General features: G+C 36.4%; 1 protein-coding gene across 1 annotated transcript in view; it reads right to left on the bottom strand.

Annotated features, from left to right (window-relative positions):
• LOC132156988 (zinc finger CCHC domain-containing protein 24-like) overlaps positions 1-24,900 on the bottom strand; it is a 38,840-nt gene that overhangs the window by 12,137 nt on the left and 1,803 nt on the right. Inside the window, exon 2 of the mRNA XM_059566085.1 lies at positions 22,131-22,331. Within this exon, the coding sequence (XP_059422068.1) occupies positions 22,131-22,331 (201 nt within the window). The remainder of the gene's footprint in view (positions 1-22,130; positions 22,332-24,900) is intronic.

Here is a 24,900-nt window from a genome sequence, read left to right as displayed (position 1 = left end):
AAATAAAAAGGTAAATAAATGTTTAAAATTAATAAAAGAATCAAATAATCTTCCAACAGAACATTTACATTTGATGTATTTCAGTTGTCCTTTAAAAACTCAAAGGCAATTTAAAAATAATAAAAAATCTGAAAGTCAAATGATGGTATCTTTCAAAAATGTTAATTAAAATGTTGTCTAATGGCAGTAAAGAAAACTAGTTTAACATACTATGGAGGTGTTACAGGGTCTTGCCATCCATTTAAGAGAAAAGACAGATCTACAGAGGCCACAAATTTAATAATAAATTAACTTAATTTACTGTGTGCAAAATGGAGGAATTCTTGGAAGGGTGACTATGCAGTTTTAGTGAATTCTTGGAGGTAATTGAAAAAAACCACTTCTTTGGCCCAGGCTGCTGAAGTTTGGTTTTGCAAGGAAATGCATGTCAACTCTTGGGGAAAAGAATCAACAGGAGACTACAAAAATCCAAACACTTATTTTAGTCTTCACATTCTTTTTTTTTTTGCCTTCGCAAATCCAGTACAAAAAAAAAAGGTGTGCATGTTTGGCTAATCATGAAACCTGCATAGATGGCCATCCACAAACATTCAAATTCATGCTTCTTCTAAATATCACCCAATATCTGATTTAAGTAAAAAAATAAACTCACCGAACTCAAAAAAACACTAATAATTGCTGAACAGAATATTTTCCTATATACATGTACACACACACAAAAATATTTAAACTATTTGGACACTTAAGCCAGACTTAAATCTGCATAAAAGTCTTTGCATTAGTCAACAAAATATTAAATTAATAAAACTTTACTTAGAAATAAGAAATGTAAACATTTTTTATTATATATATATATATATATATATTATATTTATTTAATTAATATTTTATTTATTTTTTTACTTTTATAGATGATATTTAGATATTTTAAGTGTGACTTGTCTCGAAATACTTTACATAAATGTGTCATCCCAACGCTTAGCTCATGTAAACAGACATGAATGTACCCACGCGTGTTGTGCTCTGAGCCATTAGCATCACAATGTGAGAACGGATCAAGTGGAGCTCTGTCTGGCCTGGATGAGGAGATTCAGCTAAGGCCAAGACAGAGCCTGCAGATGGCCTTTCCCAGTGTCCCACACACAAGAATGATAGTGTGGAGCTCATCAGCTGCGCCTGTGTGTGATTTCCGGAGTGCTCTGCGAACGGCCGGACTTGAGCAAGCATTCCAGTCAGGTGCACGCTGGTGTTATTTATTAATCCCTACTAGGGTGGCTAAATGAGGCTAGTGTTTTCTTGGGTCTCTCCGTGTCCTTTTCTTGTGGGTGCAGCTGTCTCTTTTTACGCCCGAAATGCAAGGACAGCATCGCATAGACTGACAAGAGGGAACAGGTGTGCTGTGAAATTAAAAATCTCTCAGCTCACAATGCCTCAGTGTTAGGAAAAACAATCCAACCACGCACAGACACTGACAAATTTTGGGAGAAATTAGAAAGCAAGAAAAGTTTATGTAGACATGTTATAGCTTCAGCCTTGACATTTTTTATTGATGATTGGTGTTGGAGTAGCTGATACTGGATCTGTGTTCATAAAGAAAAAGGAAAGGAAGCTGCTAATCACAAAGAACTAGTCATTAACAACTCAGCACTATAATGATGTCACCGGTAACAGTTTGCAATATGGTTCAACTTATAAAAATTTGTGAGTGTATTAGGTGTTCAACTAACAATGAACCTCATTTATTAACTTTACTATAATTTAATACATTTTTAGCATTTGTAACAAGTTTTGTATAACATAAAAAATTAAAGGGGGGGTACAATGGTGTTTCGTATATTCAGAGTTGTTCACAGTGTTAAAGAGATGGATTTTCATGCTAAACATAGCCAAAGTTGTAAAAAATAATTAAGAAGAATGACTGAGAATATCTGTGCCGAAAATCTTACTTCCGGGTTGGTACAAGTTTCGGCTGGTTTTTTTCGATCGTGGATCTAATGACGTAGACAAGAGCGGAACATGGAGTGGAACTCCTTATATGAGCATTTCTGTCGGATAAGTGAGCGAGACCGCGCACGTGTTGGCCAGAGGGGGGGGAGACCGCGCACATCAACACGCTTCAAAATCGTCGGTAGCGCTGCGGTTGGATTTGTTCGAGAATGCCTCCAAATAAGTGCATTTTTGGATGTAAGGGAAAGTTTCCCGTGTTCAGCTTCCCCAAGAACCCAGCATTACATGAACAGTGGATGCAGTTTGTTTTTCCGGGGCAGCAACGGAGTGTATCAAGTGCATTTGTGTGTTCTGGTCATTTGAGTGACGAATGTTTTACAAACAAGGCCCAAGTAGACACTGGATTTGCACATCGTTTGCTATTAAAACATGGAGCCGTCCCTGTGATAAAAGACCCCATTCATGTAAGTACAATTGCATCAGATTTCAGTAATTTTTTGGGAAATCAGCACATAAGTGAATATATGTTAATGGAAACAACACGAAACATAAGTTTTATAGCTCTGCCCACGGCACGCCTCCAGGAGCTCGGCTTTTTCCGGAAAGATTCGGAAAGCTGTATTTTTCTTTTACAAATATGATAAAACTAAAGACTTTTTGGATATATGAAGGATGCAGTACTACTCTATAGGTACTCAAGATTAACATGAGATTAGGTGAAACCTAAAATTAATTAAAGGTGTTATGTACCCTTTAATTAATTAACATTAATCTAGATGTAATAAACACTGATAAAACACTTTTTATTTTATTTTTTTGGTTTATGATGTACATTATAGTTGGTGTGAAATGAAAATTAAATGTTCTAAACAATTTTTCTTTTTCTTTAATGAATTTTTGACCTCTTATTTTGATTAAAATACCATAACTCGCTATAATCTTCCACTGAAATAACAGAAAGTCTACTTAAAACCTAACCCTTTCTTATTAAAGCTCACATTTAAATCTGCCTCCGTTAAGTCGAAGCATTGAACCAATCCCCCACCCCACATATTTCTCTTTTTTGATAATCCGTTTCACTCAGATATACATCAAAATACAGAAGAAAAGATTTGTTGCTACTTTAACAAATTTAACAGTTTTGTAAAGCATTCTTCACCAAAATACAACATCAGATCTACAGCGATATTGAAATTCAAACACGTTTTGAAAAAACAACTATGCTAACGCTACTCTCTTAAGCAAATATCCCTGGACCTTACATTTTCCTTGAAACAACTATTTTGAGTTGTGAAACCAACACATGTCCAGTGGTCACCAATAATGCATTTAAAAATTCAGTGCAGATTTTGGCCCTTTCACTCTTTTCTTGGTTATTACAAAGCGAAGTAATGTTTTCCAAGTATTTCAGATAGCGCTGGACTGCTTCATGGTTTTTTGGCGTAGGCCCCTGGAGTTTGGCTGCTCCCTCTGCCAGCATCTGGAATCCATCAGTATAAACAATGGAGGCCCCGGTGCTGGAGCCTCTCGCCCGGCTCCCATGGGACTACACTCCGCTCCACACAGCACAGGAACACCAGTCCCACCAGATACAACGTGCTCAATTACCCCAACTCGAAGTGGAGGGGGAAGAAAACTCAACTTTCTACTAATCTGTGTTTGGTTTGGCCAGAACGCAGAAGAGATTGATTCGCCAAACACACACGGATCAAACTTAGCCATTCCTGAGGGGTACACTACAGCGCTCTGTTTACTCTGATAATTAGCTGCAAATCTTTTGATTAAGATTCCTATTGTTCAGTCCATTGTAAATGAGTCACACATGATGCACTATGCACACAAATACGACAATTCCTCTTCCGAAAGTTCAGTTATGGGAATCACAGCACTCGCTGTCCCTTGACCTCCATTTTCTAGAACTGAAACATATGTTATAGATTACACTAAACAACAGACATTTGGCCAAAGTGAACAGCAATCTAACACTTGCTCTAAAATATATGGGTTTACAGAATCCTTTTGGGCAGGGGTGTCAAACATATGGCCCACAGTCCGAATATACAGCCCGTGGAGAAGTCTAATCTAATTTCCAAGAATTTAATTACGATGAAAACATTCCCAAACATTTATTATATCTGTACGAGAGATTCATAATATTCTACTTTTTACAGCAGGATGGATTAACTTGTGTTACAGCAAAATAAACATTTTTTTAAACAAATTGTGGCACTCAGTCTACGTCTCCTACTTTTTACTCAAAACTGAATCTGTACGTGACGGAGCAGAGATTTTCATAGATTTTCTCAATCATCATAAATAATTATAAGACATACTATATACATGCTTTATTGTTGTCACTGTTAAATGAACATTCCTTACTTATGACTGTTGTACGTATAGTATACATTATCTAAAGGTCTCCGGTCAAATTCCACATTGATCCAATATTGATTAATTAATCCTGGATATGTGAGTATTAATCATGCAAGCACCCTCTATGGGTTCACCAAGGTTTATCAAATAAAAGTAAGTCCGCATTAAGTGACGCCTAGTCCATTTTGGCCCGTGACCTAAAATGAGCTTGACACCCCTGTGTTAGTGGTTTAAAGTATGGTCCACTCACTTGCTTGAACATGTTGAGATTGCTGGCAGTGGGAGCTGGCATTTCATAGATTCCAGACTAATATAGCTAGACCAAACCCATATATACTGACTAGTGTGAAAGAAACAGAGGATGCAGAGGTAGGCAGCTCTCAAGCTTGGCCTCTAAATACTAAGTTAAGTGAAAGAGAGTGCCTTTATGCTAAATCGAGCTGCAGAACATTAACCCATTTATTCATACAGATGTATTTATAAACAGCAGTAAGTTAAGTACCACTGGGGTTAGGTCAGTGAAAGATGTACAGATCCAGCCGGACATAAATATTACATATGATTATGTACAAAAATTATACATAGCTATATAGGAGTTTTTAGTTACACAAAGACAGGCATTGCTTGAGCCCTAAATTTGCCCACTAGCAGCTCCTCCTTTACAGCATTGACTGCTGAGATAAGCATTCGTATCTTCTACAGTGCTAAATATAAAAGCTAGCCATACACAATCACTGCATTAAAAATTTTACACTGGTGAATTAAAAAAAAACTACAGATGTTTGATTAATTTCTAAATGTCTTGTTTATATTGTGTTAGCAAATTGTTGGTTAATAAAGCATTTAATAAGCCATGAGAGGACATGCATTACAGTGATTTTATCTCAGCTAAAGGGTGTTCTCCGCTTAATGTCTTCCCTAAAATTCCTTTAACTGTGATAAAAATCACACACAACCTCATGTGGCTTATTACTTTTATAAAAAGGCAGAAACAGATATAAGACAGGACACCAGTATTAAGTTAAATCAAATACAAAAATACTCAAATAATCTAGTTCATAACCTTAACTGTCAGCTGCTTATGGTCGCCAAGCACCATTACAACTCTGTGTATTAATATAGATGGCATGGCTTTGAATTGAGTTGTTATGGTGCTCATCCAGTCAGTATTTATAGTTGGAACAATCCATCTTATAGTTTACATATATAAATAAGGTTTGAATAATCATTACAAATAAGATGTTTTGGTACGATGACTCATCAAGTAGGTGTTTTACCAGACATTCAGAGGTCATTGTGTATCAGTCAGTCTCAGATTATGACACCCGCCCAAGTAAGTTAATAGAATATCCAGGGTTTCTGAAAAGGCTTCATGGGGCAACAACCTAAGCAACTACTTGTGCATTGTACTTGTACTTGTGCAACATTTCCAAATAGATTTACAGTCATGAACAAAAAGTTACAATAGTATAAACCATATAAACTTCTCCAAAATCTCAAAACAAAGGATTTTATAGCAAAAACAGCAAAGAGCTCAATTCTGCAGCCTCCACTGGAATAATATAACTCTCCATAAATAATTTTTTGGGATCCAGCATTCTTCTAATTTATAGGCAACAAAATTGCATTCAGTCACACAAATAAATAAAACTAGTTATTAACATACCACAGTGTTCATCTGTTCCCCAGTTTCAGAAAGAAAACACAGAGGATTTCCAAAAGACCTGACCTGCCAAAATTGCACACAGATGACAAGAAGCGATATGCAGCAACACAATAATAATGACAATAATGGGTCAAAAAGCACAATCGAAGAGACATGATACAGGTAATGTGCGCACTACCCCACAACATTACTCACATAATTTCTAGATGAAAATGACTTGACTGAAGTCTTGACTGATTTGTCAAGCTCAAGGATGTCTATAATCTATCCATTAGCATTTCAAATCATCTCAATTGCAGATTTTTGTCTGGTGAAGGTAAGTAGGCAATCTTAAAAGTTGTACATGAGTAGCTAGCTACATAGTACTGAATAAATATTAATTAATACATAAAAGTCTATTTCATTTTTTTCAAGAGCCCTAAACAAGAACTGCAACTAGTACAACACTGACTTTACTGAAATAACTACAATTTGTTTGCAAATAAAAAATATTTAATCTGAATACACTGCTACACTGAATTACAATCAATCAAGCATTAGAAAGCAGCAGTTATGACACCAACTTTGTTAACTGAGCCATGCTGATCAAGCTGAAGTGAATATTTAAAAACTATAAAGGAGGATTAAATAATAAAATACTATTTCAAGCTCACTTGTAGTCTACTGGCAAAGCTGAAGGCATGAACATATCCACAAACTTGTGTTAGGCAATCATCTCAGCACTCATTTGAAACTGGTGACAGGCAAATAGCTGGCAAACCACTGATATTTTTCAAGAGGGCTTATCAAACAAAGCGTTAGCCATCATGTGGGTAAACACTCTAAGTGGGCCTGTACTGTAGATCAAAACCTGAATCCAGGACCCAAAGAAGCATAATCTTGAAATAACACTGAATTTCCCATTTCAATTTAGTCAAAACAAATGTGGGCTTTAATAAAGACCTTTTCTCTGTGCACTGTCAGGCAAGACGGCTCGCTGTGCCTGTTAGACAAGCAAGTTTGGCATTCCTCCTCTAATTAGGAGTTCATCACAGCAGTGTCAGTGAGGCCACTAACCTCTGCTGCTTTCAGACTAGGGTGGTGTGTTAATTCAGACATGATTTAACATCCAGGGCCATTTGTTGTAATGCTCTCCTACATGTTATTAAAAGAAACCTCTCATGCTCATACCAAGGCTATAGTTATTTGATCAAAAATAAAAACAACAATGTTGTGGGAAAAAAATATTACAATTTAAATGGACATTTCCTATTTTAAGATATTAATCATGTGATGATAAAGTTATTAGAAGTATTAGAAATCATTCTAATATGCTGATTTAGTGCTGATTTTTGTGCTACTTTTTTACTTTTGTGTAAACCATAATACAATTCGTGTAAACCATGGTACAATTTTTCTTCAGAATTGTTTTAAGAATTAAAAATAAAATAAAAATATTTGAATTATTTGAAATAGTTTTGTGTAACAATGTATAAGCATTTACTATCACTTTTGATCATTTATTGCATCCTTGGCTTGTTTAATAAAAGTTTAACCCTATAGAGAAAAATAAATAAACTATAAAGTATTTGAAGTACATTTATTGTGTAATTAGTAGTACTACAAATACAATTACATATTTATGTACTTAATAAAAAATATCCTGCAATTGTACTTTTGGTATACTAAACTGGAGTATACCAGTTTCCACTGCATGTTACGGGATGGTACGGTTCACTTTTGAGGGGGGGGGGGGTTCCACTGGGTACAGTATCTGGTACTTTTTTTAGTACCACCTCAGTTGAATGAACCGTACCATTACCAAAACGTGACATGTAAGCTCTACTGATCACGGATTGGCTGGAGAGAATCGTCACTACCTGCGCCACCGAACTTGCAACAAAACACAAAAGAACCACTAGATTTAAATCAGCACAGCCAGTGAAGGATCGAACGCAACCGTTTTGAACGAGCGCACCTTTTTTTAACAACCAAAAAAGTTTTGCTGTCTGTTGTGGAAGTACAGATGTTCCTCTTGTTGATAGTAGAGCAGGGGATCCAGCGAGAGCCTGATGGGGCAACATGGAATTAAAAAGGTTATTTTATTTTATTTTTATTTGTATAGTTTGCGGCGCAACTATACAAATATTACAAATATTGCAAGTACACTATTATGTATTTAAGGGCCAATAGTATTCAAAGATCATACAATCCTCATCAATAGCGACATTAAAACACATTTAAGGTTTAATATCAAGAAATGTTCACAAGTAGTACTCCAAATAAAGTTGAATAATAATTTTTACATATGTCAGTAAATATGCTTATAGATTCAAACTATACTTAGTATGAAATACATGTATTTTAAATATATTACTTTTTTACTAAGGAAATTTCTTGAAAAAAAAACGATCTTTTCGAAGAATCATCATATTTACAAGGAATCATCAATATATACAGAAAGCATATCTTAACTGCATCTGCAATTAATCTGGTGTGTAAATAATACATTTGCATTGTTTTTCCTAAGATTAATTATTCAATTAATGAACACAAAAACAGTACGTCAAAACCATATTTCTGCAATTTCCTGGAACCTGGATAAGATGTAAATTACCTGATTCATCTAGAAGATATGAATGTTGGCTGCGCCTACAATTGCATAATTTCTCACATATTGCTGCTTCAAACCGACCTGCTAGCGGTAACCGAGAAGAGATCAAGAGACTGTAAACAGACTGTTCTGAGAGGGCCTGCACACTAAGAGCTGTTTAGTCTTTTCTCAAGGATCATGAGCTTCATTCCAGGTCATTTCTTTCTAGTTTTACAGGAAAAGACATCACAGAGACATGTGTTGTTGGCTGTGTGCTGCAACTACTGATCTAGGGTTATAAACAACGCGTTTCCTTATCGCAGAGGCCTGTCAGTCAAGAGAGCAATCAAATTATGAGTGACATTTTATGAACCAGAAGTTATGGGAACCTTTTTCTTTTGTTTGATGTTGTAGAGTAGAAAAAAAGACATCTCAACAAAACTTTGCAGTACTTTTCTTGCCAAGATATTCAGATGAAATACTGTCCACACAAAACTAAGGCAGTTTGTGTTGGTCCATCAGAGAAAATGGTGTTGGCTACCCCGCCAGACAGCTAATGAAATATCTGATATCAATTTCCCAAAAAGGATGTTAATGATGCCATACTGTTTCTGAGAACAGTGTCCTGGCAGAATACATTTCAAAAACATCATTCTCAGGCTGAAAAAGAATGGCTGTAATACAGGTACAGTAAGCCCTCCATCCCCCAAAACAAACCAGAGCATGTTTACTTGTCTTAGCAAACTAATATGAATCATATCTGAAATCGCTTTGCCTGGATTACCCTTTTATATCTCTCAAAACATTATTTTAACTGTGTTATTAATAAAACTGAATCTGGGCTAACAGGTTCATATTGGTGTTGTACTTGAAAAGAGTACGGGTGGGAGTTTCATTTATGAATGAGCACATTGTGTTCTTCGGTTTCTCAGGAGAAGGTTTTCTCTTGGCCCAATGTGTAGATAAATGTTTTCTATGTATTCAGTTTCCATGGAAAAATGCTAGGGGTTTGCATTAACACTAGCTGGCATTGGCAAAATATCTCACATCGATAATTCTGAAGTTTCAATTAATTAGTTCTGATTGGGTTTGAAATCTTCTCTCTCTCGGCACGTGTATATTCATCTTCTTAATTCAACATGTGGTCCTTGAAAACGGATGACACATGAAATGGGAATTGTGGACTGTATCAGATGGTGGCATAGCAACAGTTTTACACAAACTAAATCTGTTGCTACAGACTATGACACAAGACCCTCAACAGCCCAATTCCCAATAGTGATTGCGTCCCCATGTTATTTCTTGAAATGCAAAAGATTATTGTATCTGTAATGGCCAAAAATCCAATTCCCAAGGATCTCTGTGCCAGCCCAGCTAACCCTAATGACTTGTACAGCTGCAAAATGGGATTAAGTTACCAAAGCAATGAGTGACATGAGCAGGTTGATTGGCCTGTGTGTAAAAAGATCGAGGTAATGTATCTAAATGTTTCCAACTTATTTCAGAGCACATGGTTGACATAGCGAAGAGGACATATTGCACCACTATTTTTTTGTTAGGGAGACACGTTTTTCTCTTCAGTTGAAACGTACGTTTGTTTTGGAGCATTTAGGATGTGGCTCTGCTCATGTGAGCTGTTTGATAGTGTGGTTTGTTGCTGTATCATTATGCTATCTGTTTATCTGACTGATAACTGCAAGGGATTTATTGTGTAGTAAATATCCATGTAAACGCATGTCGTTCCTTGGATGAGCTGCTCTCAGCCGTGTCCAGAAGAGAGGGCTGTCTGTTATGTCTCCAGCCATGGAGATAAGCTCTATCTGTTTACATTTCAGCCTGTTTCACTGTCTTCTCTCAGATAGCCTCGCTCTCTCCCAGTTTCTCTCCACACACACACACAAGCACTAAAACTATATATACTATCTCTGAAAAGTATATACTATCTCTGAAAAGATGTACACACAGTAAACTGGGCCCAAAAAGTACAGTATTTGGACAACTAGAAATGTATGACTTGTATTGCAGTAAACCAAATTGCATCTGCAAACAAACAACTTAAATAACCTTATAGATATTTTTGCAATGAATTTTAACCAACTGGTTTCACTGCGATTTTTGGTGGATGTGTGAAGTCAAACTCACACAGGTGTCCTAGCAGAGTAACCACATGGTTTATCACATTTACTATGGGCATGTGCCACTAACTAAGAAAGTATTTAAATACTTTTTGACTTAATTTCGAATCTATTTGAAAAATGAATGCCATTTTGGCTTGATATTTTGACATGTATACATGACTAAGCGTCCAAATAACTTTTGGGGGGCTGCTCCAGGACCAGGAACCACACAGATTCAGTGTGTCAGAGAAGGACTGGAGCAGAATGGAAGGAAGATCACAGGTCAGACTGTAAAAACATTCCCATACTGCCCTTCCCCCCTCAGTCATTCTCTCCCTCACACCCCCACTACTTCCCTGAGCCCTTCCAGCCGCCACAGTGATTCAACAACACAGGCCTTCCAGCTCGCTACAAGAGCTTCTTTTGTATGTCCTTTGTGCCAAGCTCCCACCACACCACAGAATGGGTTTAACTCTGTCATTCTTACAACATCAATAAGTCCATTTTTGCATATAAACGAAAATAGCATTGGGGAATATTGTTTAGCCACATATCTGGAAATAAAAGATCTGTTTCAGTGTTTATTATGTGGCATGAAATGGTCACCCACTTGAGTTACCAACAAATATGATACTATCATCATAATCAACTAGATTTGCAGATCCAAGGGAATTGCAATGCTGAAAAAAAAAATTATATATATATATATATATATATATATATATATATATATATATATATATATATATATATATATACAGTCGTGGCCAAAATTTTTGAGAATTACATAAATATTAGTTTTCAAAAAGTTTGCTGCTAAACTGCTTTTAGATCTTTGTTTCAGTTGTTTCTCTGATGTACTGAAATATAATTACAAGCACTTCATACGTTTCAAAGGCTTTTATCGACAATTACATGACATTTATGCAAAGAGTCAGTATTTGCAGTGTTGGCCCTTCTTTTTCAGGACCTCTGCAATTCGACTGGGCATGCTCTCAATCAACTTCTTGGCCAAATCCTGACTGATAGCAACCCATTCTTTCATAATAACTTCTTGGAGTTTGTCAGAATTAGTGGGTTTTTGTTTGTCCACCCGCCTCTTGAGGATTGACCACAAGTTCTCAATGGGATTAAGATCTGGGGAGTTTCCAGGCCATGGACCCAAAATTTTAACATTCTGGTCCCCAAGCCACTTAGTTATCACTTTTGCCTTATGGCACGGTGCTCCATCGTGCTGGAAAATGCATTGTTCTTCACCAAACTGTTGTTGGATTGTTGGAAGAAGTTGCTGTTGGAGGGTGTTTTGGTACCATTCTTTATTCATGGCTGTGTTTTTGGGCAGAATTGTGAGTGAGCCCACTCCCTTGGATGAGAAGCAACCCCACACATGAATGGTGTCAGGATGCTTTACTGTTGGCATGACACAGGACTGATGGTAGCGCTCACCTTTTCTTCTCTGGACAAGCCTTTTTCCAGATGCCCCAAACAATCGGAAAGGGGCTTCATCGGAGAATATGACTTTGCCCCAGTCCTCATCAGTCCATTCACTATAGTTTCTGCAGAAGATCAATCTGTCCCTGATTTTTTTTTTGGAGAGAAGTGGCTTCTTTGCTGCCCTTCTTGACACCAGGCCATCTTCCAAAAGTCTTCGCCTCACTGTGCGTGCAGATGCGCTCACACCTGCCTGCTGCCATTCCTGAGCACTGGTGGCACTCCGATCCCGCAGATGAATCCTCTTTAGGAGACGATCCTGGCGCTTGCTGGACTTTCTTGGATGCCCTGAAGCCTTCTTTACAAGAATTTAACCTCTTTCCTTGAAGTTCTTGATGATCTTATAAATTGTTGATTTAGGTGCAATCTTAGTAGCCACAATATCCTTGCCTGTGAAGCCATTTTTATGCAACGCAATGATGGCTGCACGCGTTTCTTTGCAGGTCACCATGGTTAACAATGGAAGAACAATGATTTCAAGCATCACCCTCCTTTTAACATGTCAAGTCTGCCATTCTAACCCAATCAGCCTGACATAATGATCTCCAGCCTTGTGCTCGTCAGCATTCTCACCTGAGTTAACAAGACGATTACTGAAATGATCTCAGCAGGTCCTTTAATGACAGCAATGAAATGCAGTGGAAAGGTTTTTTTGGGATTAAGTTCATTTTCATTGCAAAGAAGGACTATGCAATTCATCTGATCACTCTTCATAACATTCTGGAGTATATGCAAATTGCTATTATAAAAACTTAAGCAGCAACTTTTCCAATTTCCAATATTTATGTAATGCTCAAAACTTTTGGCCACGACTGTACATACATATATATATATATATATATATATATATATATATATATAATGAATGGTTCTGTGTAAATTAAACACTGCATTAAATGCATGCAACATTGTCCTGTCCGAAATTAGGGTGCAAATAAACAGAGAAAAGAAAACCAATCCGATTTCAAAATGCACGCATTACAATAACATCATCACTGTCATCATTATGATTACTAATGCCAAACATTTTAATGTAAGTCAAAGGGATATATTTTAAAACATGAATTTAAATCAATTAAATAATGTTTATAAGACCCCAAATCTATTTTATTTACATAAATAGTCTGTAAATGTATTATTACTTCTAAAAATGTTTTGATGTATTATTACTTCTAAAAATGTTTTGATGTCAAGAAGAAAGAGGAAGGAGTAATATTAATAAAGTGATGGTCAGTTTGAAGTGATGATTATTTGGCTCTTTAGACAGCTACCTGGCTTGAAAGCCTCTCCTCAATGATTTGTCAGCCTGCAGAATGATAGATATCCTGTCATATTATAGACTTTCTCCAAAAAAAAAACACAACTGACTGTCTTCCCTGGTCCTCCATAATAACAGACTCTATTGCTAATAGAAGAGAAGTCCAACAGGAGATTGCCTGTTCTGTGATTAAAAAATAAAAAAGATCTGTGGTCCCCGCTTGTGCTGTAGTCAGCTTCCCACTGGGTGAACAATATGAGCTGACTTCCTGACCCCTATGTCTGGGGATCCTAAAGACAAACAATGGGACCCTTAATTAACATTGGCCATTCCCAGCACTAGGCCCTTCCTGACGGTCCCGATTCAGACCTAAACACAAAGCTTGCTGTGTTATTCCTCTGAAACCATCTTACTGTGCTCGTGTGCCCTCAGTAAGAACACTGCCAGTTAGTACTCAGTAATATTCATTTTGAATAGAAGACTCTTTGCGTCAGTCCTTTCACATCCTGAGGTCAAAATATGAGCGATGGCATTCAGTTCGGAATCTAGGGACTCGGGTGAGAAGGATGGATCTGTCAGGGTTATCTCTTTATATGATACCAGATGAGCTCATGGTTGTACATTATCTGCTCTTCTAAGCTGGGCAGGATGTGTTTCCATGTTAGATAAGGACAAACAAATGGTCATTCTGCTAAAGTTATTAGGTTGGTACAATGTAATCAAAGGAACGTAGGTCGTACATAGTCTTAAAACAACAAACAACCTCTTGGTAACAATACCAATGACCTTGTACAGGTTTATGGCAGCTTTGTCTATGCTTTAAAAGTTAGAGGCACGCAAGAGCGACTTTGAACAATTATAATTTAGAAGGTGACTTCCTGTGACCTTACGTCACTTTAAGGTATAGTTTACCCAAAAATATATAGTTGTTTCTTCTGTAGTACACAAAAGAACATATATTTAAGAATGTTGGTAACTAATTAGTTACAACTTTTATTACATGGACAAAAATCACTGAGACATTTCTCAAAATCTCTTCGTTTGTATTCTATAGAATTAAGAAAGTCACAGAGATTTGAGGTGAGTAAATAAAAGACATTTTTATTTATTGAACTATGCCTTGAAGAAATCAGTCTGGTCTCAGTAAGAAAAAGCCCAGAGAACCGAATACAACCCAGATGAACTAAATTTGCAGAAAATCTCCTAATCATAATCAAAAGCCCACAAATTAAAGTTTATCATGTCATTTTTTACAAGCAGATTGTATAATATTACTGTTGACATTCACTTCTTATATTTGTTTTCTTTCATTAACTTTTGTTCTCACAAGACCAGACATGACCACAGCCTCTCACTGAGAAATAATTGAAAACTTTATGAAGGATTCTGGACAAATTCTGGAAAGTTAATAAAAAGATAATTGCAATGGATTTATTGAATAATTAAACTCAATACTCTGGTCCACATCAGTGAAGGGTTGAAGGTCTTAGTCTCTTTATCCTAGCTATATACCCTGTCTGCACAAAGCAGAAATCTCTCATTATTTTGAGGGTCTTTTTTAAGACTAAGAATGCCACTGTGCCCTTTAATTTGTCCTCATTAATCTCTTTGAGGAAAACATGCTTAAAAAAACAACAACAACAACAACTCTGAATCAGAACACCAGTAACATCTGCGGTCTACTCATTTCTAAATAGGACAACAGATCACAACTCTCACTTGAAGAGATATAATCCTTATCCTCCTCTGAATGTTGACATATAGAGATCTCATGCAAAGGGATATCTACAGGCCAGAAAGACAGAAAGAGGGAGGCACATTTGCAGTTGGATCAGCAAAAGTCAGAGGAAGACTGCTATTCTGTGTAGAGAACACAAAGCAGCTGGCAGGAAACCAGCTTTTCATATTGTTTTAACTTTGATTTCCGTTTTGAGGAAGTGTGTTAAGTGTGCTCTCCCTAGTGCTGGCCTTCATCAGCTGACTGTTTTGAAATCCTGACAAGGACTTCTCTAATCACACCATCGGCGAAACTGATGCTTATTAAGATGCATTTCAATAAAGAGGCACCCAATCACTGTCTATTGCACTTCTTACAAGTTCACTTACATTTCTAATTTATAAATATACAGTACTGATATATATGTACATTACTATTACAAAAGCTTGGGGTTGGTAAAAATGTTTAATGTTTTTCGAAAGCAGATTTTAGTGTCACTTTATGCTTCATTTACTATGAAATCATTCTAATATGACTCATTTTGTGAAAAAAAAAAACTTTTTTTCATAATTATCAATGTTGAAATAAAAAATCGTTATAGTTCGGAAATACTTATGCTATACATAAAAACAACCAAAACACATTTTTTGGACAATGAATGTGAGCACTAAATGTGCCTTGCAACATCAGACTGGTTGTTTCCCAGGACAACAAATTGACAAGCTGTGAGCAACACTGAGCAGCTGTTCTGAACAAACATGAATACAAACAGATTTATGAAGCAACATCACGCTCAGATTAATTTACTAAGTGCAATTTGCCTACAATAACATCAGTCTCTGTAGAAAAACTTTGGAGCTGATTTTCTCTGTAACAAGTCCAGTAAACTCAGTCAATGGCAGACAACTAACCATTTTTCTTTTCAGTAGAACCATACTGTATGTGATCCCTGTCAGTTTAACTGCACAGTTTTTACAAAATGACACTAAATTCAAATCCAAAACTGATGAAGTTAAATGTTTAACTGTATATATATATATCTAAATAGTCAGTTGAAGTTGGATTTCAAAACCAAAAAGACTTAAAAAGATTGTTTATAAAGATAAATATTTCTGAAGCAGTTTTGTATCGTTATACAGCAGTACCAGAAATGTTTGACAGCATGTTTCAGAGCAGAAGAGAATCAACTCTTAACTCAGTTCATAAATCTTTTTTAGATTTAAACAACTGCCTGATTAATTGTCCAGAAAACAGATAAAGATAATATGTAGTTTACATTACAACAAAGGCACACTTAAACACAAATCCATATCTGACCAAAGGTTCTGTGATTTATATCATATCACTGAATGTATGTGGCTTTTGATAAAGTCATTAAAAGTTTTCTAGCGCTCTCAGAACTGTCAAATGTTTAAGTACGCACTATATTACAAAGCATTTTAACAATACATATTCACACCTCATTACTCGAGCCTGACACAGTTTCGGATTGAAAATGGACTTGCTTATGCATGCAGTTACAGCTATTTATTTGTTTCTATCAAGAAGCAGGAAATGCATTGTCATTTTGGCTCCCTATTAGAGCCATGTTTATGTAATTATCTCAGCAAGAGACTGAGGAGAAGGTGACTGTCTCCTAAGAGCTCAGTGATTGCCTCTTACATCAGAGTGTTTTCCTTTCACAGGCGGGAGCAGTGGTAATGGAAGTTTGTCTCAAACAAAGGTTTCTTGTCGAACGAAAATTACACAACCCCAGGCTAATGTTTACAATTTCACTATCTTACATAATGATAACAGCAACAACTAATCATAAAAGCTTTTTCGCTCTGACCAATGGCCGACAGACTGATCGGTGAAATAAAACTTGCAAGTTCACAAAGGTGTTCGCTTTGGTAGTAATGAAGTTGGCAGACTGTGAAGTGCTAGGGTAGATTTCACTCATGTGGATGATGATGGGGCACCATTTGTTCAAAATAGCCTCCAGAGTGTTGAATCTGCCACCTTTAATCAATAGACTTAAGTGGCCAAAAACACTTAGAGGAACTAAATAATGCAACATACTGGTAACATTTGTGTTAGGCTGAAAAAAAAACAGACTTGAATGAAAGCTCCATCACAATTGGCAAATAATGAGATTAATAAAAAAAAAAATAAACATGAGAAATCACAAAATAGTAATAGTAATACTACAACAATATTTTAACTATATTGACTATTTCAGAACCTATTGCAACATCAACAAACCTCCACATAAATTGAATACTAAACAGGCTTCAACTGTAAAAAGCTACTCAAAAACAGAACATTGGGAAACTGGAGGTAGACGAAATAAAGCTATAAATATATATACACACACATTCCATTGTCATCATTACAGTTTGAACAAGAGATGCATTATGTCAAAAGAATAATGAGAGCTCTGTATGAAATCAATGGCATTCATGTGTTTTTGATTAACATAAGAGAATCTACAATTTTCCCGTCAAAGGATATGAAGACTACAGAATCCAGCTGAGTCTACTCTACTGTATCTGGTTTATCGCTGAATTCCATGCAAATTCAGACAAAATTACTGACAAAAAATGTTACAAAAAAATGCACATGCTGAACTACTTAGCTTCAATGATATTGTTGACAAAATATGATGAGAAAAACACTGCGAGACATTTACATGGCACTAACAATGTTTTTTTAAGATTAAAAATCTAGAAAGAATGCGATTGTTAAAAAAAAATAAAAAATCCAATCATAGTAGCTAATAATGATTGAGCTGCATGAGTTGAAGGAAAACAATAAAATGAAATGAAGTGCATCACTGGAAAGTTAATTAATTAGACCCTACATATATGAGATTAATTACATAAATCCACAACATAAATTTGAACAGTTTAAATACTGTATTGCAATAAAATAAATGCAGAGGTCAACCTGAACTAAGTTACATGCAAGTCAGAATGTGCAAAATCACATTGTGTATATGCTCTTACTATAGCAAAGTGCATAAGCACAGAAAATGAATAACTAAAAATAAAGAATTCACAATATAGGTGTTCAGGTTTTCACATGTTATTTTTGTTAAATTTTAATGCATGTTTACATTAATACATAAGATGTGTGATTATTTGATTGAATTTAGCATTCTCCCATCTGCTAAAATGTTATTTTTATTAACCAAACATGCCACGTTGAAGTAAAATTGGATTAAAAAAAATTTTTGTTTTGTTTTTATTAAAAATTAATTAAAAATGAAAGGAAATTTTCTTTAAAGAAATATTTAATATTTATAACATCTAGTAATTTCTCAAAAGAAAAGACTATGATTCAAATAGAAATAATGAACAATGGCTGTACGTTCTGCATGATTAAAGTTTTCTAGTACGTTTTTAACAACAAAAACTCAAAACATCCAACATCCCATTTGTTGCACAGTGCCACTAACACAACACATCAAGCAGGGTAAATGTAAGTAGGAGACAGAAACATGATTGTCACCCTGTAGTAATTTCTTCGTACAACAAAAGGCATTCTTTTCTGCACCCTGTACCATGTTTCGAAAATTTCCTAACAAGACTCACATTGATGGGGTGTGGGTGGGGGTCAGAATACTTGAAGTGAATGACATCCAGTGTCACTATGAAACTGTGACACAAAAAAGGGCATTGGCAATAGAGATGCATTGCAGAGGACATGACTCACGAGCTGAGCTTACATGCAGGGCTCTTACAGTTTTACTAGCTGCATTCCAGCGCACACATTTTCCATGAGGAAAGCCCACCACACCTCTGTATGAGGGGTAGATTGAGCCTCATCGGCTGAAACAATCAGATATTCAACTGGCATAATATAAACAGGTATAACTGGGCCACAGCTTTTTGAGGTCTCGGGATTCTGGGTAATGAATGACATGGCAAAACTGTTCCCCCGTTTAGTCAAGCTTGTTTACATAACTCTCACTAGCTGCCCCCGGGCAGAGCAGAGTAGCTCAAACAGCTGCCTGCTCAGTGGTGTTCTTTTCTAACCAGTGCTCCCTGTGGAGCTCCGCTAGGGTCAGAACCATTTCCCCTAGGTGGCACATGCGAGTCTGAACCAAACAGACCAGAAGACATATCCACTACACTTTCTGCCCCCACACTCTGCTCCAACCGAGCCATGACATTCCTCAGTTCCTATCTGGCCGAGACACCCCGCCACAGCCAGCTTCAGGCCCTGGGACGGCTGTGTTTTGAAACTCGGTCCCTGCCCTGATTGGGGATATTGGCCCATTGGACCGTGTTTGTTGGGAAATAAATGGAGACCTAGATGGTGCGCTGGGAGAACGCATGAGAATGTGATTCTCAGCACTGGCTTTAGATCACAGGTCCCACTGTGCCCTGTGAAGTCAAATCCTCAGTGTTTGTGTTGGCAGGGAGTATGTAGTCCTCTGGACAGGACAAACCCTTAGTGGGGACCAGCTTACCCAGGAATTCATTTCCTGTGACACGAGATCAGACTCACCACATTCATCATTTGTTAACTGTCCTTACCGGCAGGAATTGCTGCATCCTGATGAGTAAATACATGGATGAGGCATAAGACAAACGGAAAGTAAATCACAGAAAGTGAGACCCCAGGGGGAGGTAAACTGCAACAGTGTTGAATTGAGTAGGTGTGGACACTATCGGGGGACAGGACTTTTCTTGTGTTTCCACTGGCATTCACACAAGCAACTGAAATTTAAAACAGGACAGTTCTGACAGTGATTTACTGACTGGTCTCAGACTAGTATTATAACCCGTGGTGTTTTGTCCTAATAAAACTCAGCTTTTGTTATTTTAGTATTTGTTTCTCTAAGCTGTTTAACATGAAAGGGTGATACCAACTTAGTGAACCCCATTGAGCAGATTCCTATAGACCAGGGGTTTTCAGACTTTCAAAGCAAAGATAATTTTAGAGGAAATTGAATAGTTTATTATGTATTTTTAGGACTGTCAAAGTTAACGGTAAATCTGCTCTGGAACAATGTTTATTTTGAACCACACAATATAAATACGGTTGAAATTAATTGAAATTATGTCTTTTAAGGTTTACACATCTAATCTTACTCAAATAGTGGACAAAAAGATATATAGGAGAAAAGATAAATAAAATAATAAAATAAAAATGTATATACACACATTTCTTTTCATATATGAAGACACTTTTAAACTGTGTCTGAAAAAATGTGATATGAAGTGATATGTCTTTTTTATTTTATTTATCTTTTCTCCTATAAATCTTTTTGTCCCCTATTTGAGTAAGATTAAATGTGTAAACCTTAAAAGACATAATTTCAATTAATTTCAACCGTATTTATATTGTGTGGTTCAAAATAAACATTGTTCCAGAGCAGATTTTCAAACTCCCCTAGAGTTAAACAGTTTTCTACAGAAGATTAAAGTTTTAAATAGGAAAATATAGAAACTCTCTGGTCATTTTTGTGCGAGATGCTAAATCTGATTCAATGCTCTATGCTAAGCTAAGCTAAACGTGCTACCACCAGACCTGGAGATCGGCTGAATGGATTTGAAAATGGCAAAACTCAACTGTTTATCTCTGGGGGAGTTGGAAAATGATCCTACTTTCAAAAAAGTGGAGTGTTCCTTTAATGGCAATACCAATTATATCACAGTCAATGTAATATGACAATGAATGCTATGTTGTTTTTATTTAATCCACAATTACATCATAACACTGTACAACTTCAGTCCAATCTGTTATAGACCTAATGGCACATGAGCAATATTTTCCATCACCCATCAGGGACAGCAAACACCCTTATAAAAACAAACATCAGTGTATTTCAGAGCACCATGTTGACAGCGTCAAAGGAAAAGTCTGTTAATTACCTGAGCCGTGCACAAAGAGGTGGAGATATTTTATCATGATAGGACTTTTAGCAGTCTGCAGGGAACCCTCATCATCTTTCATAAAGGGAGGTTTGCCACTTTAATCCCACATCTGGTCTGCATTACCATTCCATGCAGCTCTGACTCGAGTCTGGGCCTGAACAGGAACCTCACCCTGTCTCAATGTCCAAAAGACTATAAAACACTAAAGGCTTCAAATTAAAGATGACACTGTCTCCTTCAGAAACACTTGTATTTTATCTTTGTTTAAAGTTTAACACTATTTTTATCTCATGAAATCAGTATTGGAATGAAAAAAAGCGAAAGATAAGACAAGGAAATAACTCAGGAACAAACATTGCTCTTCATTAAAACTACCAATTTGTGTTTAAAAACTAAAACTAAAATAATTTTTAAAGAAGCCCTATTTTTTTCTTGTCCTGAGGGTAAACATCGTGCTGAGAATGTTGTTGCAATAGTCGAAACAAGACAATTAAAGGTCAGGGAGAGGTTTCTCATGATTTCCTATGGTTTTCCTAGTAAAACAATAAGCAAATTTAAAACTTGTCACCTGTTTATCTCGAGGGCAAAACATTCTCACTTTGGCATCTCTGACTTTTGCAGCATTTCTTTTCTCACTAAGTCTATTCATACCACATTAACTTAACCATTTGTTTAAATGTGTTGCTTTGTAAACATATTGTCATGTATCTTCACAATACCACTGCTTTATGAAGCTTTTAGTTACATTTGCAAGAACAACAACGGCTAATATCACCTGCGAAACACATGTGGCTAAGAGACTATTTCTGAAAATTACTGAATGGCTCATTTCCTGCTGAACACATTTTATGTGTGATATCCCTGATGTTTATGTTTTTGTTATTATCAACTAATGTCACTGTCAGATGCCAGAGAAGGAAAATTAGATGATATTCATGTTTAAAAAAAGATTGCTCAGTGGCCTGTTGTTACCTCTCAATGGTCATCACAGTAGCTCTCTGAATTTACTTGATACACATGACTAAAAAGACAGAGAGATGTCTGTTTGACAAGTAGGTCAATGAAGCAACATGTCTCTATTTCTATCTCTCCAGGGTGCGCAGAGTTCGTTTTGCTGCTTACCTGCGGGCAGTCTTTGATATAGTGTCCCTTGTTGAAGCAGAGATGGCACAGGTAGTTTGGTGGAGGTCTCTTGCTGGGCTTGCGTGGCTCAGAGGACAGGGAGAGGTCAGAGAAGTGGTCCGTTAGAGAGTTCAGCCCGTCCACTATGTTGTTAAGAGAGCCGTACGGTGACACACTTTTGTATAAACCATTATTCAGGGCCTGCAAAGCATAACAGGACATCCACAATCCAAAGATTAGCTTATCCCAATGTGAACACGAAACTGAAGCACCTATGTCTTCATACAATTAGGGCTGCAACTAACGATTATTTTGATAATTGATTAATCCGTCGATTATTTTTACGATTAATCTTTATATACCCATTTTTTGCCCATTTTTTCCAATTAAATTATTAACAAAGGGTCTTTATCATCCAACATAGACTTTTAGAGATTTTAACCATTTTGCATTGTCATATCCTCATCAAAAATATACCTGGAGTTTTGTTTTATTATGTGTTAGTTATCCTTTGTCAAACTCTTCTGCAATCAAAACACCGACCCATACTCTAGCAAATTTCACAAGATTTCAAATAATGTTTTCACCATGGCAGTCCTTAGGGCTCCTAGAGTAGTTTAACATCCCAAACAAAGCTTATTAAGGAATCTTTCAGATAACATTTTCACTAAGAATAAGAATAAAACAGAATAAATTTGCAGTACATTGCATTTTATTATTATTTTTTCCTGTAAACACACAACTTATACCTGGGAAACAGCTTTATAGCTTATGCTGTGAAATTGTAAACAATCCTTCGAATAAAGTGCCAGTGGCATGAAACCTGAATGGAGCTCACATTTTAAAGTAAAATCCATCAGAAGATTGTCCAGAAAAAAAAACAATTTGACACACACAAAAAAAACCTGCTGTTTGAAAAAGAGCAGTGAATACTTAGAAAAAAAGTGCATTTCAAATACATTTAAACATTTACCTCTCTCATTCAGTCATAGTTAGGCTGCAAGACTGTATTATGAACTGGTAAATGACAAACTGAACACAGAACATGTTTGTAAATATTTAAATGTTAACTGTTAAAAAGCAATGTTATTAGCTTTTACGACTAAACATTTGCAAACAACATTGTACTGGAGTATCTGCACAAATAAAAGTCTTAAACAGTTCAGTAGTGCAGAGTTTACAGGTTACTCTTCTTTTTTGAAAGCTCAAAGTAAAGTACTCCCACACTTTGGATGACTTCGTTCGATTAGTTTTATCTTCCGCTTTTTTTTTTTCTTTCTTTTTCTTTCTTAAGCTTACTCCACTGCCGTCTGTCTCCAGCATCTCGCTGAATGCTGCAGACGCAGTTCGGGAAGCACGTGACATAAAACGAGGCCAGCTATTGGCTATTCGCTACTTCTCCTGCTGTACTGGCTGAATAAAACCCTGCGGTGGCTCATTACTGCCACACTTTGGTCATCGCAGATTTAAAATATGCACAAAATGAGCCGCTTACGGCAAATAAAAGTTGTTTAGCAACTAATCGATGACTAAATTAGTTGACAACTATTTTAATAATCGATTTTAATCGATTAAATCGATTAGTTGTTTCAGCTCTACATACAATGTCTTTTTAACATGTCATAATATTCTGCTCTTAAATACAGTCTATAGGCTAAAGCTGTAAGAAAAATGTAAAATAAGATTAAGTACATAATCAAAAACAGTGTCCTCAATTATGTGGAACTTTACTCTATTAGGAATTTTATCGAATAAATGAGATTCCTAATTCAGGATCAGTTCTTAAACTGCGGCGACATAATCCACTAAAGCCAGTGATAAGTAGCCTACATGAGTCTAAGATTTGCAAATCAGACAGTAGATAATCATACACATGCTACAGACGGTTTGGATGGGAAGAGGTTTCTTGAGTGATGTCTTCCTCTGGTTATGCTTTGGAAGGTTATGTTATTGTTGAAGTTTCATGTTGGACAGTCCTGAAACTCTATACTTGGCAAGTCCAGATAACTGTCATCTAGTTCTCAGCAAGCCAGGACAATAAACAGTTTCTGCACGTATCTCTCAGACGAGTCTGTTTTCATCAATTAGATCAACTCTGAATGCAGCAAATAAGCTTTCTTTTACAGCTGTATATGTGACGTTCATTTTCCATCCCGGCCAGTCATATCCAGATGATATTCATTCCCTTTGAGAGAAATTCATGAGGAACACACAAACCAATTCCTCCTAGATTCAAAACTTAGAACTGAGTGTGTCTGATTGTGAGCTACATGACATTAGAAATCTTTAGACATGTTTATTTTCAAAATATATTAGGCCTATAAAAGTTGTGTCATGAGAAACTAAGCATCCAGCTACACTGTTATTCTGAGTTATGACAGGAGTGAAGTCGAAGATCAACAAGAAGTATTATGAAAAGGCCATGGAAATTTATGGGGTTCTGTGTAAACAAAAAACTAACAAACCGCACAGCCATGTTTTAAATGCCAATTTTTAAACATCGTGAAAATACAAAAATTACGATGATCAGTAGTTATGTCTGAATGTATTCATACACTTATCATCTATTGTCAATGTAATTATGCAACCGCAATACTAACTTTAGCTGTCAGAAAGGAATTTGGCTATGTGTCTCCTGAGGAATACGGCTCTCACACACATTTACACCAGTGGAGGACATCTCTCCTCACCCCTTCACACAGCTGGACAGCCAGTCAGGGGGTCACTTCAAACTACTGTCATTCACCACTAACACACAATCCCAGTTAAC

This window comes from Carassius carassius, chromosome 14 (assembly GCF_963082965.1).
Source record: "Carassius carassius chromosome 14, fCarCar2.1, whole genome shotgun sequence".
Taxonomy (NCBI): Eukaryota; Metazoa; Chordata; class Actinopteri; order Cypriniformes; family Cyprinidae; genus Carassius; species Carassius carassius.
This window is presented reverse-complemented; position numbering and strand designations above follow the sequence as displayed.